This window comes from Lipophrys pholis (assembly GCF_963383615.2).
Source record: "Lipophrys pholis genome assembly, chromosome: 8".
NCBI lineage: Eukaryota > Metazoa > Chordata > Actinopteri > Blenniiformes > Blenniidae > Lipophrys > Lipophrys pholis.
In genome coordinates, this window is record NC_137630.1 from 8,660,255 (window position 1) to 8,679,375 (window position 19,121).

The window sequence follows — 19,121 nt, forward strand, 5'->3', positions numbered from 1 at the left end:
TGATTTTTCTGTTAGTAGTGGCAATGTTTTATGTGTCTATTGCTTGGTTTTATAGGCATTTCCCGTCCTCACAATCTAATTGAGAGAGATAGGAATTTGCTTAACGGTGGATCATTGGGAGTATTTTGAGGGTTCAGGGTCTTGCCCAAATACCCATTGACAAACGTATAGGGCTATTAAACCAGTAACTCAGGGACTTGAAAACAATCAAATCCGCCGGTTGAGCCAGAAGCATGACACCTTACTTATGTAAAGCTGAAAAAATGACATACTTCTTCCTCAGCAAGCAACACCTATAGAAGGAGACAAGTTCAAAATCAAGAGCAGTCATTCACGTGATGGAGGACACAGAGGGGCACAAAAGCATCGGGAGATGGAGAGATAATGAGAGGTTTTATTTCACCTGCTGCAACACGGTCTGATCCTGTTGTATGTATCCGTATCTATAGATTTGAATTAACGATTACCAATTCAATGTCTCCACCCCTCACATGGTGGTGTTCTGTAGCACATGTCCTACCAACCCAACTCGACTAACTCTTGTTCTCAACACTAAAAGGCCATTTAGAGTTAAGGTGAATCACTAGTGGACACTGGGTGAAGAGCCCAACCCTCAAAACGAAGCAGGGTTCTAGAAAGTACTGATGAAGAAAGGGGCCATCCGGCATGTGTGGTGTAGTTTGTTTGTTGGTGTAGTTGATGAGGAGAACATGTTGCTGCATCTAGTTTCACCTGAAAGTGTCGATCTTCAGGGAATAAACTGATGCTCAGTCATCCTCTTTATATCTCTACAGTCAGGTTTTGAGATTTGGTTACACTGCATCTGGCCGAGGGGGATTTTTTTGCAAACACCATGATAAGTACTAACAGAGTGGGATTTGTTAAAAAAAAAAAAAGGTGGGAGTGTTTCTATGACAAAGGATATCATATAAAAATAGCAATGAACACAGTTTAACAATTTGAATGTTATTAAATGAAAAAACTTTATAACTTGATTCCAACTCCATGTCATGCAGACAAAATAACAAGTAATACTGTAAGATATTTTATCTCTCTATTCTGCATGTTCCAAACCTGTGGCTGGCTGAAGAACAACAGACCTGAGATAATTACACAATTATTTATTTAACAAAGAATATTCTCACCACATAGTAGTGGCATGAGTTTAGAGTTAATTGACCGTCATTCATTAAGTGTGACCTTGAATCAAGGTCTTTTGCTTTTCTGAGAAATTGAGTTGATACTGTGGATCTGTGAGGATTACAGAATGAAATGTCGTATTTTATCTCATCTTCCATTCATGTTTCCATGAACAAAACTGCACAATATTTACTTGTTGTCAGTGTAAAGTATTGAGCCGTTTTATACAGCGGAACCAGAGAGGGACCCCCGGCTAGCTCAGGTGGTAGAGCATAAGACTCGCACTCTCAAGGTGGAGGGTTCGTGTAGGAAGGCTTGGAGTCTCGGCCGCAGCAGCTATAGTGACTTTTCCTCACCCCAAAGTGATCTGTCGGGGATGTTCATGGCTACAATACCTGCTGGAGTCTCAAACCGTTGGTGTTGTTTGTGCACAAGGATACCACAGGGTGCATGTTAAGAAGCATTTTAAGCATTGTTCGAACTCTGTTCCTTTCCACATGGGCATATTTCACATGTGCCAATCTATGTGTGATGTTTATTATATGTTTGATAGGCGCAGTTTTAGCATTTACACCTGTGGTTGGTTTGATGTTGGGCTGCTGGTTTTTCTGACACTGCAGGGAAAAAGAAAGCGTATTCAACATATTTGGGACAATGGCCACAGGTAGATAGACATTGATAACTGGATGGTAAATAATAATCTTGACTTAACTTTTTCACCTGCACAGTTTTTTTTTAAGTATTCCAGTTTAACCTAAATAATATGCATTTAAGGTTAATTGTTGAGTCCAAGAGCCTCATCTACCAAATGTTTGTGTGTATAAAAATGGACACAAAGTTCACAAAGATTTCCACATGATGAAATAAAGACATCAGAGATCAATGTTGTTATGAACCCTCTATAGACTATTGTAGTCACTATTGTATATCACCTCGTGCTGTATTTGATTCTCCTTTCTGTATCTTTATAGTCACTGTTACACTTTAACCCCCCCCCCCCCCCCCCCCACCACCACCACCACCAAAAAAAACCCCACCAAAAGACACCCAGGATGTTCACAAATTCTCTGAAATATTTACCAGATAGATGAAACTGAGGCCTTAAGAAGTGAAAAAAGAAAATAAAAATTGTGAATAAAACCAATTTGACGGTTGGAATGTTTATTCACAAAATTAATAGTATATGAAGGGTTAACTCCCCTAGAAAAATGGAAGAAATAAGAGGGAAATATAAAACCAAAACATTTGGATAGTAACAGGTGAACGAGAAACCAAAGAAAGTGTATCCTGCTGCACAGGAGCGCTTCAACTGACAACTCAGTTTGTCATAACAAAAGAATGTCGACAATCTAGTTTTGAGAGTTTAGTACTTTAAAAAACTCTTCTCTGTTTGGAGCCTCCGCCACACTGTTTCTGCCTTCATCTAATGACTGTTGCAGAATTTAAAGAACCAGGCTGATTCCGTCGTCACTTAGCAGCTGCTGCACAAACCATGAAATACTCGGACACAGGTAAGTTTACTTCCAGTGGTAATTCCACTGCTGACTCCTTGGTGTCAGCTTCGAAAGAAGATTTGGACATCTGATTTTCCGCTCTGTTCATGATGACGCGGTGATCAGTGTGAGATGTGGCTGAAAGCCGTCCGCTTCCATGTCTTTCCGTGACTATTTCAGTCTCTCTGTAACTCTGTTCAACCTGCTGATGACACTCTAAGATCAGTGGACACACCAGAACATCCTGTTTTAAGCCTCAATGTGGAGAACCTGCAGATCAATTATTAGGTGTTGTGTTGGTCTCATGATGTCAAAATGTGAACAGCATAATGAGGAGGACCGTTTAAACACCAATTCTAATTGAACCAGGACATCTATTGGTCCATTCATGGATCAAACACCCGTTGTGAATTTCGTTGTTAAGCTCCTTGTTAAACAACAAGTGATATATTGTTTCAGAGCCCACTGAGGGAAACACCGGGACCACAAGGTGAACCGAAAACACACAATCAATAAAAACTGTTCTGAATGAAATCAAATAAAAAAATTTAAATGCTTTTTTTTTTTTAAATACATGATTTACAGACGGCTGCTGCCACCCCGATGTTTGTCCTCTGGTGAGTTTGTAGTGTTTAAAGGGTGGATTGTCTCCTACCGCTGATTCAAACTCTTACTTTTGGAAAACCTGTTTAAAGCTTCAGTGTCGAGATACTGTTGATCAATGTGTGCTCATGGGCATTCAAAAGGTTAGAGAAAGTCACATTAAGTTCACCCGTAAAGGTTAGAGTGCATTTCTTTTTTATCTTCATCTTGAAATTTCAAACAAAAGCTGAATATCCTGAACGTTTTGTAAATAGTATATATATTGTTAGAAAATGGTTAAGTAGCTTTTATATAGCCCTATTTTTAAGATGAGTTCTATCTAATGATTATTATTGAGAGAGTCTGTATTCAGTGTGATGTAATATATTATAGATTCCTGGTTTTCTTAATTATTAAATCCTGTGATGTGATGTTTCAGAACCCTCAGAGGAACCCACCAGGACAACAAGGTGAACACAATCAATTAAAAAAAAATTGTTTATCAAGCATAATGACGTTTATCTAATGCTTTTTTATTTTTTTTATTTTAAATAAATGATTTACAGACGGCTGCTGCCACCCCGATGTTTGTCCTCTGGTGAGATTGTAGTGTTTAAAGGGTGGACTGTCTCCTACCGCTGATTGAAACTCTTACTTTTGAACCTCTTGTTTCTCACCAGGGCCTCCAGCAGCTTTTGCCGTCTTCTGCATCGGCCTGCTGTCGGGATTCGGTGGAGGTCTGCTGCTGGGGAGAACAGCCGTCGTTCTGCTTCGCTCTCTGGAGCTTCTGGCTGACAACGAGATGCTGATGCAACAATTAGTCAACTCCTTCCCTATTCGTGACCCAGTGATTAACATATCTGTGCTTTCTAATGTGTTTGGCTTTGTCACTTCCAACTTATCATTTGTGGTGGGCATCTTTGTCGGTCTGCCAGTGTATCATCTGGTGATTCAAAAATATGGTGAAACAGCGATGGGGAAGGCTTTTGCTTTGGCTGGACCAGGATGTTTGATGGGTATCACTGCAACTGGGTACCTCTTAGGTGGAGCTTTCCAGGGTTTTCTAGCATTTACTTCAACTGGTAGTATCACAGCATTGTTCATTTGTCCAGTATTAGCAACAATGCTTCTTTCATATATATTGATGTTCATTTCATTTTGGATTGATATCCCAGTTGTACCCATAGTGTGTTTCCTGACTCCATGGGGTGTCCAAGCTATTTTACTTTCTGTGGTTCCAATTAGTCTTGTGTGTAGAACAAAGTTAGTACTCGGGGTTGTTTTTATTCCAATTACTGTATTTAAAATGATGACCGAAGACGAATATGTCCATTTTATCACCAACCATCTACCACTTATGTTGGCTATAACCGAAGTGTTCAGCTTAGCGAGGATACCGATTGTTGCCCCACAGTCACAAACACACAAAGGAAGTCTTGTTCTCGAGGACATTTTCATTGGAGTTCTAACTTCTCAGTTTCTGATGGTTGCTGCAGGAATGTCATTATTTGTGTTTTATCAAAGGGGAGGAGCAGCTAAAGTGTGTGCTGGTGCTGTGACTTCGGGTGCAGCAGTTCTAGTTGTGATAGAGTCTGCTCTGCCTGTGCTGGGTGCAGGTCCCACTGTAGGAGCTCTGATGGGGGTGGTCGGGGCAGTCGGGGTAACTCTTGCTGCAGCTGGTGCAACAGCAGATTCCTATGGAGAAGTCATAGGGCGCTGTGGATTGGTAGGAAGGTTGGGGGTGACCGTTGGAGCAGCTGTAGGAGCGTTTTTAATTTCATGTACCAACAACGGGCTTTCAGCGATCTTCATGGCTCTGTGTGCCGCTTCCATTCCTGCAGGGCTCTACCTTCCACCAATGTTTTCATTCCTTCTTTGGGAAGGGAGAAGCTGGAAATTGAAATTGTGTTTAAGTATAGTAATAACTATTTTCTTTTTATTATGGTATGTTTATACCTGCGCTGAATTCGGTGCTGTCGTGCTTGCAGTGATGATTGTCCCGACGCTGATGTCAACAGTTTTGATTTATTGTTTGAGAGGTTGTTATCACATCCTCCTTTGCTTGAGCATTGTGGAGAGGTGAGCTGCTAATCTCTGCTCCCTTTGTTTACTTATGAAGTATGTCTTTTACTGACGTAGAATCGTACTATGTTGTGCTTTTTGCAGGTTGCTGATGAGTGATTGGTGTCCATGCTGTCTGACCAGATAATTAGCCTATTGAACATTAGCAGAACACACTGCGTGTTGTTTTGCTCTCATTGAAATACAGTTCAGTAATGGAGGAGGCCATGATGTTATTGTATAAGGGTCTTGACTGCATGATGGTGGATGGTATCTGTCAATGTGTCACTGTGTGGGAGGGGATGGGTATGATCTACTTCCCAATGGCTGAAGTATTCCCATTTTTTTATTTATTCTTTTAATATCAAGATGATAAACTTGATTCCCCTCTGACAGTGGTTAGAAGTGGGCCACACATTTTTTTTTAGTATATTAATAGAATTTGCGATCAAAAATGTCCTCCAGGCCTTGCACTGAACACCCTTGATTGACATTAGATAAAAGTTGTGTATTTCTTTTGATAGAATTTGGATTTGTTGAATTGAAAACAGATCGATGGGACAAATTGATGACATGTGACTAAATATATTAAACATAAAGTGGAAATTAAGCTCTTGTGTCCTGTTTCTTACTAGTGCCCACCGCTACTAGCCGAGCTACCCCAGGGCCTGATTGCTGGTGAACAAACTGAAACACAAAATTACAACACTGCTCATGACCCAGTAGTATGAAGGAAACTGAAAGAGAAAAACTAGGATGACTTGAAAAGGGAATTCAAAGCCAGAACGTCTGAACAAGCACAAACAACAGTAACAAACAACAAAATGATCAACACAGTGAAGTCTTAAGGGAAGAGAAAGACAAGGCTGAATGGCATGTAATGGTGTCTGTCTGTCAGTAAAGATAAAAGAATCTGAGAGCAATAAAAAGTCCAGCTTTCCATTCAGGAGGTTTACTGACCGGCTGAATCTCTACAGAGCTTTATTTGCTGCACTGCACCATCAAGTGGCCAATAAATGGAACACAGATAGAGGCAATGGTAAAGACACCGTGGCTTCAGTTCGACTCTTCACAGATGGGGGAATGTCTCCTCTTTCTTGATGCCTTCTTTTCATAAAAGAAGATAGAGTGCCAACAAATGTGCAGTAATGTCAAAGTGAAATCCAGTGGCTCTCCCTCCCTTCCGAGCCAAATTCCCAACGGATCCATCACTAAAATAAACATTAAGGATAAAGCTGGTTAAGAATTGTGAGTTTTAACTTTCATCTTTTTAAAGTTGCTAAAAGCAAAACTATTATTATTATTTCTCTGATTTATTTAAAAAAAATTTTTTATCTCACCAGTTACAATTTTCTTAAGCACCCAAAGGAAGAGTGTCGCGCTGCTTCCCGGACGGACGACTGAAAATAATGCACAAGTTACTTATTGCAAATACAGTTATTCTCAGTTGTTAAAACACAAAACATGGTTCCTGTAGTACAAAAAGCCAAACTTTTATGTCATTCCCTGAAGCACACACACAATTCCCATAACCAAAAACACAATTCATTTGTTTCCACACACGTCCCAATATTCAAAACTCTTTCTGCAAAACCTTACACAAAAGTGGTGTGTTTATTCAGCAAACACATGCTCTCAATATAATTAACTGAAGTTATCATAACGTAAACTCAGCCTAAACATTGTTAACACAGCAGTCAGAAATGGGCTCAATAAATAGAGCCTAGACGAGAGGCATGTTCATGTCCTTTGGAACAATGGATCCCAAGCATGCAGAGGTTGAGAGACAACAGAGAGGAAGATGAAGAGAAAGAGCAAGAGGAGGAGGAAGAGGAAGAGGAAGAGGGAGAAACATAATTGGACAGTGTGCAACCGCACAAGTTCCAGGCCAGAGGGGAGGCAACATCATCACGTGTGCAGCCATTAGCAATAGTGGCATCCGCCACCGCCATGTTACACTGGGTCCATACAACACTGCACTACTCCTTCAGTTTGTAGATCAGCTGCACAGCAACATTCTCCAACCAGAAGGGGAGGCAGGGAAACCAGAGCAACCAGAGCAACCGGAGAAACCAGGGCAACCAGGGCAACCAGGGCAAGCCCAATATGTTGTCACTTAGGATGACATGAGCTTCCATCAGGCTGCCCTGCTTCACACCTGGTTCAGTGACCACCCCAGGTTCAGGCTCCTTGTTCCACCAGCATCTCCACTTTTCTGAATCCAATAGAGGAATCGTTCCCAGCATGGCAGTGGAGAGTCTATGACCGCCACCCGACACATAGCACAATCTCCTGGAGGCAATGGTGAAGGCCTGTGAGGATTTTTCTCTGGAATCTATCCAGGGTTGGATCCGGCACACAAGGATATATTTCCCACTCTGCCTGGCGAGAGAAGGTATAATGTGTGAAGCTGATGAAACACTACGGCCTGACCCCGATCTGAGACAAGATCATGATGATGTTAGATATGTGCTCAATAAGGAAATACTTTAAACAAATCCTATTTATGGCATTTTAGTGGCAGTATGTTGAATTAATCCATCCTGTGTTTTACAAACACTCATGCAGTGAGCTTGTGTGTATTTTCTGAGGGTAAAAACTGATTGGGACCCAGAAGTAAGATGTTTGTACTGTTGAGTGCAAGTTTTTAAAATTGTGCGTCAAGATTTGAGAAAATGTTGAGTTGTTCCACGAACTGTGTCTAAGCAATTGAGAACAAACTGTAACTAGTAAGTGTCTTTATGAGCTTTAATTAAAAATAATAATGTATTTTTTTTGTGTGATTTTCATCGATTTGGAACAAAAGTGAAACTGAAAAACACACGTGACTCGTGTGTAATTCCAACCGATCTTTGCAACAATTATTGGTTTTGTGGCCGGATCGTGGACTTCACATAAATAATCTCCAATCAAAACGCTGATATGGAAAAATTAGACTGACTCCATGAAGTTTTAAAGCTTGTCTGTCTTGTGTATCCTCTCCTTTTAGAGTACATGTCAATGCCCGTCACATTGTCAAACCCTGATATTGTGTGTGCCATGCGTGTGTGTGTCTGGTGCACCTGTGTGTGTGTGTGTGTGTGTGTGTGTGTGTGTGTGTGTGTGTGTGTGTGTGTGTGTGTGTGTGTGTGTGTGTGTGTGTGTGTGTGTGTGTGTGTGTGTGTGTGTGTGTGTGCGTGTGTGTGTGTATACGTAAGTTCTGCATGTGATAACATTCTCCCATTTCTCTTGGTGGAAATATTTATGCTAAGTCTTCATTTGAGCGTTTAGTTCAAACAGACTAGGTCCGGTGTTCTTTCCCCTCCTTTTTTCTTTCCTGGGGTAGCAACACTCCGGGGGGGCCATTCCCTTACAAGACCGCTCATTGTGAACAAGACCCGCCCTCCTCCCCTCGCTTCACACACATACAGTACGTGTGTTTATATCGAGACATATCATATTCAGCATCACTTGCAGGTATTTATTTTCAGCACGCAGGGAACAATGTTAAGAGAGCGGTGATATGTAAATAGTAGTGATCCAGCACAGGTGTGCGATCCCCCACAGGGGGGTGGGCGTATGGTTTGTTGTTTAAAGTGAAGAAGATGAAAAGGATTCGGCCATTCTGACAAGGTCGGCACACTGGACTCTTAGTATAACTCTGATGTAAACATTTCCAGTCGCTCAACACTAGACTGATTGTGTTAGTATTAATGTGGCCACATGTATGCTTGTGTCTGACTGAGCTGTGGAAGCAGTTACTCATTTTACATGTCACTGTGTTCCCACTACTTTTGTAACTAATTACCTCCGTGCATGTAAGCCAAGCAGTTGTACGTCCATCCGTCTGCCGATTGGTGAAAGCTGGATGCTTCCTCCACAGGTCACGGGTCCATCACAGGACAAAGAATAACACACACTGAAATGGACTTGAAATCACTCTTTAACCTCAAATACAGTTTGTGGAACTATGCAATGAAACGCGAGCATGCACTGTGAGAACCTAATAAAGAACAAAACAAAACAAAACAAAACAAAACAACTGAACTGCTGTGTATGCATGTTTTATAGGGTGTTCATATGGGTATGGGGGTGAAGACAGCAAAGAATCAAAGACCCTGTCTACATGACAACGTCTTCAAGTTTTGTGTTTCCGTTTATACAACCATAGTGCTCGGAGGCACTGAAAATGCAACCTTTTGAAAACCCTCCCAAAGTGGAACTTTTTGAAAACACTTTGACTCATCTCAGTAGAAATGGGGATGAAATTAGACTTTTTTTTTGACGCTGCTACTGCACTTGCACACCACGGTCAGTAAATAGATCTTCTGCACTCGTCAATGAACAATAACAACAATGTTTGCCTCCAGAGTGTCATGACGACCTGTCCTAGGACGTGGTAGTTTGCTAGTTGACAGTCACCCTAATAACGATCTAACATGGTTGTCTGTCCATATGAATGTCTGTGTACATGGTTATGTTGTTTATAGTGTATTGTTCTTTGTCCGTATGGGTGTGTGGTTTCATTACAAAAAACAACTAACAGCACCCACTAGTGGCCCAATATGAAAACGACATCAATCTCAAAACATTGCATTTGAAACGCAATACTTTGCTCAGAGGCAAACGCAACAACGTTTACCTTTTCACTTGAAACATTGTTGTGTAAATGCGCCCTGAGCAAACTAGGTGAACACGAGCAATTTAGAAATCGTAAAGGTGAAATCGTACAGCTATTTACCCACAAAAGCAGCAATGGTATATTGTGAATGACGTATTATGAGATAATGCGCTATTTTATTTATTTAACACCACTCTATTTCTGAGTTATAATAAAGCGGTGTTATAATAAAGCTACCTGCACCTGATGACGTAGCACATCAACAGATTTTACATTTTTGCTGGCAACAAATGATAAAGCTACTTACTTACTTTTTCTTTGTATGTTATTTCATGAATCCTGTTGTAACATATAATACTTGATTTGTAAACCATTGACATCAGTTCCAGTCAGTCACAATCAACTTTTCCTCAGTGTAACGCAGTCGATTGTTCATTAGGAATAAGTTATGAAGTGCAGGCCCTGCAAACATTACAAAAACTAGAACAAACATGCTCCGTCTGTGTTGGCGGACATTTGCGTGTTTACAAGTGGAATGGTCAGACAATAGAGGTTTTTCTTCTTATTGTGGACACGAGCCATCCATGAGTCGACTCAGTGGAGAGATTTTCCAACTCTGTGTCCCGACTGTCAAAGACCACTCCGACTCCGGCTTCGTCACTGGAGGAAATCACTTCATCACAGAAACGCTAAATGCTCACAATAGACTCTTCTCTTGCCGGGGCGGGGCAGGGCCGCGGGACGTCCAGGAGAGTGGGAGACCCCCATCGGACCTGCACCGAGGCGTGTCTCCACGTAGTCTGCCTGGATGAAAGTAAGTGGTTGTCCCGCCGGCCTCCCTCTGATTCACGCAGATCATTCTTTCCTTAATACAGTGATTAGAGCTCGGTGCTGCAGTGCTGACTAAATGCCAAAGCTTTCCTCCCTCCAGGTCTATGCTGAGGAACTCCAGCCAAGTCACTGCCAGTAAAATCAAACACTCCGTCTTTGTTGTTTCGCAAACAAAAACCCTCTGTGGAGATTTTTTTTTTTTTGTTTAAATTTTCTTATAATTTATCTAATTATTTACTCAAGAAATTCTGATTTTGTATTTTAGTGTTTGCCAAATAAGATTTTTTTTTGTTTATATTCCATAAAGAAGTCATATTTCATACAAAAAAACCCCAACAAACAAGTCAGTCACTTTAATTCACGGTTGATATGTAGTAATTGCATTGTTACAAACACAAACTAAACAAAGAAGGAATCCATCTGCCTGGAGGGTAAAGTGTTGAAAGTGTGTTAAGAATGATCAATTCATAGTCATAAAGCAGAAAAATCCACCATGAGGCTCGGAAATGTAGATGAACTTTGTCCAACTTTCAAACCTGAAACCAAAACATTGGAGAACCTTTTCTTTTTTCCGTCTGTCTGAACTTTATTGAAAGCAACCGATGACTGTGCCGAACTGAGAGGGGGACGCAGGGAATGGCAGCGAGGGGCTGAGGGCGGGAGTCGAGGGGTGGTGGTAGTGCTTTGGGGGAAATCTGGAACCTATAAACTTGAGCAACTTCTAAGACGGAGGCGCAAACGTCACAGCGGTTCGATCTGGTTGGCTGTACGAGACACCTTCATCCCCGCCTCGTCTCTTTGATCCGACCAATCGTTCAGGATCTGCTCTTCCTGTTGTGTTAAGCTCAGCTGTCCAAAAAAAAACACACAAAAAAAAATCCCTCACAGACCAATCGGTGAGTCAGACGGGTGGGCAGCTGGAGGCTTTGCCTTCCTCTGCCTTTAAGAAGTCAGATTCAGGTTGCTGTTGTCTCACATGCTGCTGTGGGAGCGGGACATGAGGAGAGCGTACTTTGCCGAATGCAGCGCTCCCTCACTGAGGCTCTGACAGGTTTCCACCCGCGTGGACAAAGGAGGGTGGCCGTGATCTGAACACCCAGGGCTGAGTTCACATGTGACAAGGTGGAGAGACCGTAAAAGAATTGGAACAGCAGATGATTGAATGAAGGCACATCGTGGAGGGAGTTTCTGAGCGCCAACAGAAAAGAAAGAAGCCGCTCTGAGGGGAAATGGAGAGGGAGGCGAACTGAAGGAAGAGCTGGTCTTCAGAGCAGGATTCAGTCCCGCAAAAAAGAAAAGAAAAAAAAAAACTGAAGAAAAACGTGGCCAAGCATGAGAGAGGAGGAGCAGTCGAAAGATGACCACCCTGACGAAGGAGTGGTTTCCAGGGAGGAGAACATGGGGAGACCTCTTTCCAACACCTGTCCGGTCGTTGTCGCAACGCCGGGGGTCATCGGGCGAAAACGGCAGCTGATCGCACACATGGAGGATCACCTCACGGTCAGCCCCACCACGGCTGCAGACGACGGCAAAGTCAAGACAGGGAACGACATCCAGATCTACACTGCAAAAAAACTCAAGAGGAGCCCGCTGCACCGGTCGCCGTCCTCGGGCCCGTCCCTGTCACCCGTCCCCGGTCCCAGCCCCGGAGGACTCTCATCCCTCGAGGACTCGCATGCACAGAGGGTCATCGCCAACATACGGGAGCGTCAGCGGACACAGTCCCTCAACGACGCTTTCGCCTCACTGCGGAAGATTATCCCGACGTTGCCGTCGGACAAACTCAGCAAGATCCAGACCTTGAAGCTGGCATCGCGCTACATTGACTTCTTGTACCAGGTTCTGCAGAGTGACGAGATGGACGCCAAGCTCGCTGGATGTAACTACCTGGCCCACGAGAGACTGAGCTATGCCTTCTCTGTTTGGAGGATGGAGGGCGCCTGGTCGACGATGTCTGCCGGTCATTAGCTCGAAAGAGATTTTAAATATGACGAAATCCTCACAGCAGGGAAATATTTTTACATAGACTGAGGAGATGGTCAAACTGCCCGCTCAACAGTAGACTCCTGTATTTACCACTATTCATGTTTTTTTTCAAACTTTTAATTCACTGCTGCTTCACAAGACCTTCCCCTTATCGTCAAGCCGTGCGTCTGATGTAACAGAGGAATATTGTGACGTTACTGCTCTGCTTTGTTTAAAAGCAGTTGTCAGTGCTGCGGTTCAAAAACCCGTTCGGGCTGGATGTGAGTTTGTTAGGTTCTGTCTTTCAGGACATGTGTGTGCTGTTTACATAAATCAGGAGAGGTGAGAGAAACACAGCTGGTCTTCATTCAGCATCCATTCAGTTCCTCGACCTCACGGTCCGGGACTCCCTGTCCTGAAACGTAGCATCCGCGTGACCCCGCAGCTTATTGTGCTTGACGCCCTCCGACCCCTCGACTTTCTCAGGTTGTGAAGCTTGACAGCTGGTTTCAGCCGCTTTCTCGCTTTGACTCGCCAAATCACCAATGTCACCATTGTGACAGGTGATGGTGTGCCCACCATCAGCCACAGTAGACGACGTGCACACGGTATGGGAGAATAGCAGCAGCTATAGAAAGACAGAGGACTAGAGTCAGAAGTGGAAAGACAAAAGTTAGATGTTATGAAGGCATGTTGGACCTTTGACTTTTCCGTACACTTCCAACTCCTACTTTTCCAAGAGATTTTATGAATCCCCGACCACCTCTGAACCTGAAGAGCGGTGGAAAAAAAGCTTCCACGGGCAGCCGCCGTTTCTCCTGCCTGAAGTTTCTCCTCCATACGCCAAAAAAACCCCAAGCCCCTTTGTTTCTTCTGTTGCCAAAGAAAAAGAAAAAACAACCTCTCCTCTTAAAATTCTTTCCTCTCGTTCTGGCCCACATTCGCTTGCGTTGCACGAAACGGTGATACAGTGGCGGCACGTTGACGAGGAGGAGTAATGAAAACAAACGGCCTCCAAAAAGCCATGAATCATGCGTGTCGCCATCAAAGGGGAGGCTGATGTGGCTCCCCGCTGGGCTCCCATAACCCACTGGGAGTGATGGAGGAGGTGAGAGCTGATTTATACACGAAAAACTGCACATAGGTGCAGTTGTGTGCAGGCACGCACAAAAAGAACCCCTTTCCGAATGTATTGGAGTTTGATAAAAACGTGAATCGAGCTTTCTGATTCAAGTTAACATAATCAAACAGAGTTTTTATTTCACAAACGCCAAAAGTGATTCAAAGAAATACATAAAAAAAGGAACAACACCTGCAAGCTTTAAATAAAACACACAGACTTGAAAGGGAACAAGGGTCGACGTGCTGTTTGGGTTCCAGCTCACATCCATGACAAATCATTTCGTCCCTCATTGCCAAAATGCAGCAGAAAGCAGCACCCTATCATTAGCATGTCGCGGGGAGGTTGCTAATGTTTCCAGCTCTTGTGAAGTCTTTTACCCGAGTCCCGCAGTCGGCACAGTGTGGTCTCGTGAGGCTAAACTTCACCGACATGCTAAAAGACACTTGACATTTGAAAAGAATGTTGTTTTGGGCCAAAATGGAAGGAATCTGTGTGTTTTTCTATGTAGCATGAGAGAGGCTAGGCTAGCACAGAGGAATGGAGTACATACGTTTTGCTGTATAGTCTCATGAATTAAATTTCAACTTGTTCTCCCACTTTTGTCTCGTTTTCCACCCCGGGGAACAATATTAGTGTTCCTAGCATTTATTCTTTTTTCAGATGTACTCAACATCAGGTGTCTGCCGGGTTGAAAAGCGTCTGTCAGGGATCACCACGGTAACGTGTTCGTCATTTCGTCTCAATCAAGCTGATCTGATGCCCGCATTCACCATCTTTCATACTCCGTCTGGACGGACTTTGATGCTGGTGGGAACTGCATTCACATGGGTAAAAATCACTGGCTCTGAATTAACAAGGGTTCACCCCGAAAATGTTGTAAAAACCTCAAGGCTCTTTTTTTCAGAATGAACAAGAAAGAAAATATAATAATGAGCTTTGTCATACCTATAAAGTTTTCTTTAATCTGTAAAACAAATTGGAGCGGTGAAATAAAAATATACAAAATATAGATTGTTGAATGAACAGCAAATTAGACAGTGAAAATACATTTTCTCAATGAATGAGATATGTATATTTATAAAAGTGGGGCTGTTTTTAATTACAGTTTTGGATGAATGTTTTATTAGAATAATAGGAAAATATCAGTTCTCTTTCATATCAGTATGGCTTTGCACAGTGTTTCTTTATTTTTTATTTTTCCAGCATTAACAAATAAAAATGATTAAATAAAAAATAAGCCAGTGATTAGTTTTGAGTGGATCTGGGATTTCCTGAATTAAATACATACATTTATGTTTGAGAAATATATTGAAATTTGACAGCTCTTTTCCTTAATGAGAAAGAATTAATTGGTTTGCTTTGTTCTCCAGCATTAAGATGAATTAATATTGAAATGTAACTTTTTGCGAGCTGTTTTTCTAAACAAAACATTAAACAAAGCTTAAAGGTTCAGTTTGTCTGAATTAATGAAACACATCCATGTGGGAAATAACCTTTTAGTCTCTATTCTAGTGAGTTGATGAAAAAATATACAAAAATAACATTTCATGTTTGTCCAAATTATTGAGATACATTTAAAAAAAAAGTTTAATTAATGTCTCAGTTTTTCTGAATAATTACAATTTATATTAAATTTACTTACTTAGTTTCTCTGGATTAGGATTACAAAGGATAAATAATAAGAGTTTTTCCAAATGAATGAGATTGAAACAATAAACCGTTGTTGAATAGCTTGTGTCAACTTTTAAATCATATTAAAACATTGTTGAAGATCAGCGGCTGTGAATTTTTTACAGAGTTTGAGGCTTCTCCATAATCTGGAGTAAAACCTTTGTGTTAATTCAGAAAAAAAAAAAAATTACAAATGTGAATGCAAAACGCTTCCTCGGGTGGTTCCATCAAAAAGGAGAGAAACAGTGGGTGAGCCATGCAGAGATGTAGTGGTAAGCTCTGCCACTATACAGTGGCAAATGTTCCCGGTTCGAGTCCTGATCGGTTATGGACAATCGTTCTAAAAGTTGCATGTTCTCTGTGTGTGTGTGTGGGGGGGGTTCTTTGGTTTTCCTCCATCAATCCAAAATCATGCGTTTTAGGTTAATTTGTGGCTCTTAAACACTCTTACGTGTGAATGTGTGATTTTCCGTGTCAAATAAAGCAGAAGAGAAGCTCAATAGATTAATGTTGATTTTAAAGGTGTGTTCAGACTGGAATTCAACAGGAATAAAACTCATCAAAGTTGAACCGTATCTGTGTTGTTTTGATTGTTTCTACAAAAAATGTCTCCCTAAAGTGCTTGTTGTTAGTGTTTTTCCTCAAACATGCTCAGATTTATTCAGCCTCCACACCCTCTCTGTCTCCTGTCTCTCTTGTTAAACTGTCTCTCATGTTTCCCTTTTTTCTTTTTTTTTTTTTTTTTTTAAGAGGTCTGTGTGCCTTCGCCTGGTCAGCCAGGAACAGTTCGTTCTTAAAGCCACTGGGAGCCACGGTTTTATCTCTGCTGTGGCTCCGAGCTTCAACTGCAAAGCCATTAAAGCAAAACTGAAGAAAATGGTTAACAATGAAAACGAGACGGCTCATAAACACAGTGTGATTTGCATTTGGTCCTTAACACGAGTATGAGCTCCTCAGGACATATATGAAGGCTTACAAGTGGACACTGCCACACATGCACGCATGCACGCACACAAACACATGCATGCACACACACAAATTAACATCCACACCCAAACACACACACACACACACACACACACACACACACACACACACACGGATGACAGTGGTGGAGCTCCAGCATAAATGAGTGTGATCTGATCAGTAATGACCTTGCCGGGGTTGTTTGAGGTTTAGCTGCCCTGCTGTTTCATTGGCTGATAAATAAAAGCCTCCGTGTGCCAGAGCGTTGTATATGACTCAGAGCTTCAGTGCCAGAATTCTTCACTCCATGCAGAGCGCGGTTACACCACGGACAACATTTCCCCTCCGCGCTCTGTCCAGCCAGAGTTGGACACAGTGACATGAAATCAGGTGCAGTTTGCGACGCTTGTCTCCTCCGTGGTGTCAGAGTGGTCATCCATCCACCATCTGTACCCGCTTCACCCGGACCGGAATCACAGAAAGTCAGAGCGAACAAGTACACAACGAGGGTCATATATTTTTGCCACGAGAGCTAAAAGCCCCTTACGTCATGTTATCTTTTTAACAACCCATGTCCAATGAAATGCATTGTGGCCGCTCGAATCACACCCAGCCCTGAAAGTTGTGAGTGGAATAATGCTCTCAATGGGTCAAAGGTTAAACGTGACTGTTTGATGATGACGATGTTGCACAACACCAGTGCTAATGACATCCAGTGTTTATTTATCACTTTATAGTCCATCCCCTCATTCAAAAAATGTTGATTATCCCCAACCGAGCTGAGTGTTATTACAAGTGTGTGTGACTGCCTCTCTTTGTTTGGCCTGTGATGGATTTGTATCTGGCCTTCACCCAGAGTAGGCTGGGACTGTCTCCACACCCCCAAGTTGGACAACAGATTACATGGAGAGTTAGCCAGTTAGTGGATTTTCTAATAATGAAAACAGGTCAGGTTTTCCAAGGATGGTTGATTGGGATCGAGCGAAGAGGTACTGTATTCCTGTCAGTGTCTGGTAGGACAGATACCTCCACCCGCCCATAAGGCATGAAAACTGCAACTCTTCTTTTGCCTTTCTCTGCTTTACTCTTCTTCTTTCGCCACACGTGCAGCTTTGTCCCATGAAATGCTTCTCTTTCTGCCCCGGTGTTCCAAACGTGGCTTCGTTGTCACGTTTCCACCAGAAGCAACGTGGGAAACGGACTTATCTATTTGGACTCCTGCGACTTGTGATCTTGCAAGAAACCCAGTCTTTATAATACCAGCGTGTGATTGAGTGCCTTTGATACATGATATATTGCACCGAGGTCACGATGTCTTTTATCATTTATAAAATAAATTTTGACTATTGCAGTATTTTTGTCTTTCTTGGCTTTCTCCGTGCTCCAGTGTTCATGGTTCAAATGAATGCATCCCTCAAGGCTTCTACATTTAAAGTGTCTCACAAGCAGGAAGGAATCAAACACGTGCAGAACGGAGCTATTTCCAGATAAGAACTGGCAAATGTTCTTCTAAACAGTTACTCTGGACAATATCTATCTACTGTGGTCCAAGGAAGAAACAAACTGTGAACCAAAAAAAAAAGAAAAAAAATCACGAGTGTTGAAGAGTCATAGAAGCAGAGAAGGGGAATAAAGACTGGTCTGTGTGGGCCGATCCAATAGATGAGTGACAGTTGGTCGAACGGCTGAAGAAGTTAAAGCTTCTAGGTGCTTCTATGAGGCGTCAAAGATGGAGACCAGTAAGTGGCGCAATGCTGATGACCACAACCTGAGCTCCAACAATGGAAACAGGTGTCCCTTGTGAGCACTGGACTCTTTCAGCATCCTAATAACTAAGCCAAAATGAGAAAGGAATAGCTGAGCGGTTGTACCGGTCTTTGAATTCACTCATGGGTGGATATACTAACATCAGTTTTCCTATTGGTATGCTTAGAAGAAAAAAAAAAGCAAGACGAGACCAGGCTTATAATGCAAATCATTTTTTAATCAAGAGGAACAGACAAAAAAAGTACAAAATAGACAATCTTTCTATACATACACATGGTAAGAAATGTGAAAGAAAAAATAGCACACAGAATAATAAAGAAATAGCATGAAACAAAGATTTCAAAGTCATGTTTAGGCGATACACAGCTACTTTTAAGTCCAGTTAGTTGAAAGTTACCAATACACATACTACTGAATGCATCAAGGCACGACGTGTGACGTGTATTTTGGTCTTGGAGGTTCTATTTACAGTGTCTTTCTTTAAGACAAAGGTAGAAACGACATCTTTAATAAAGGGAATTAAGAGTCGAGGCAACACCGGCCTCTATGTAAGACACGGGAATAAAAACAGCCGTTGGGAATATGATACAGGTCATTTACACTTTCTGACCGACACAGACGAGATGGAAACGTCAGCCACACTCGTTCTGTCTCTCGTTCTCTCGCACGCACACACGCACACACACACACACACACACACACACACACACACACACACACACGCACGCACGCACGCACGCACGCACGCACGCACGCACACACACACACACACACACACACACACACACACACACACACACACACACACACACACACACACACACACACACACACACACACACACACACACACACACACACACACACAACTTCATAGACACCTTCATAGACACTGCATGCTCCCGCTAGGCATGCTGTATAAG

At 42.3% G+C, this 19,121-nt stretch overlaps 1 protein-coding gene and 1 long non-coding RNA gene across 2 annotated transcripts; both read left to right on the forward strand.

Annotated features, from left to right (window-relative positions):
- The first annotated feature begins 2,508 nt into the window (after window positions 1-2,508).
- LOC308113021 lies at window positions 2,509-5,884 on the forward strand. The gene is made up of 6 exons (XR_013935523.1): window positions 2,509-2,651; window positions 3,093-3,123; window positions 3,219-3,250; window positions 3,655-3,685; window positions 3,782-3,813; window positions 3,896-5,884. It is a non-coding gene; the product is annotated as an uncharacterized lncRNA (long non-coding RNA).
- A 5,798-nt stretch (window positions 5,885-11,682) lies between these two features.
- Window positions 11,683-16,034, forward strand: LOC308113371 (twist-related protein 2-like). Its single transcript, XM_080469627.1, has one exon. It carries the CDS (start codon window positions 12,040-12,042, stop codon window positions 12,673-12,675), a length of 636 nt encoding a protein of 211 aa, XP_080325753.1. The 5' UTR covers window positions 11,683-12,039; the 3' UTR covers window positions 12,676-16,034.
- Window positions 16,035-19,121: the final 3,087 nt, after the last annotated feature.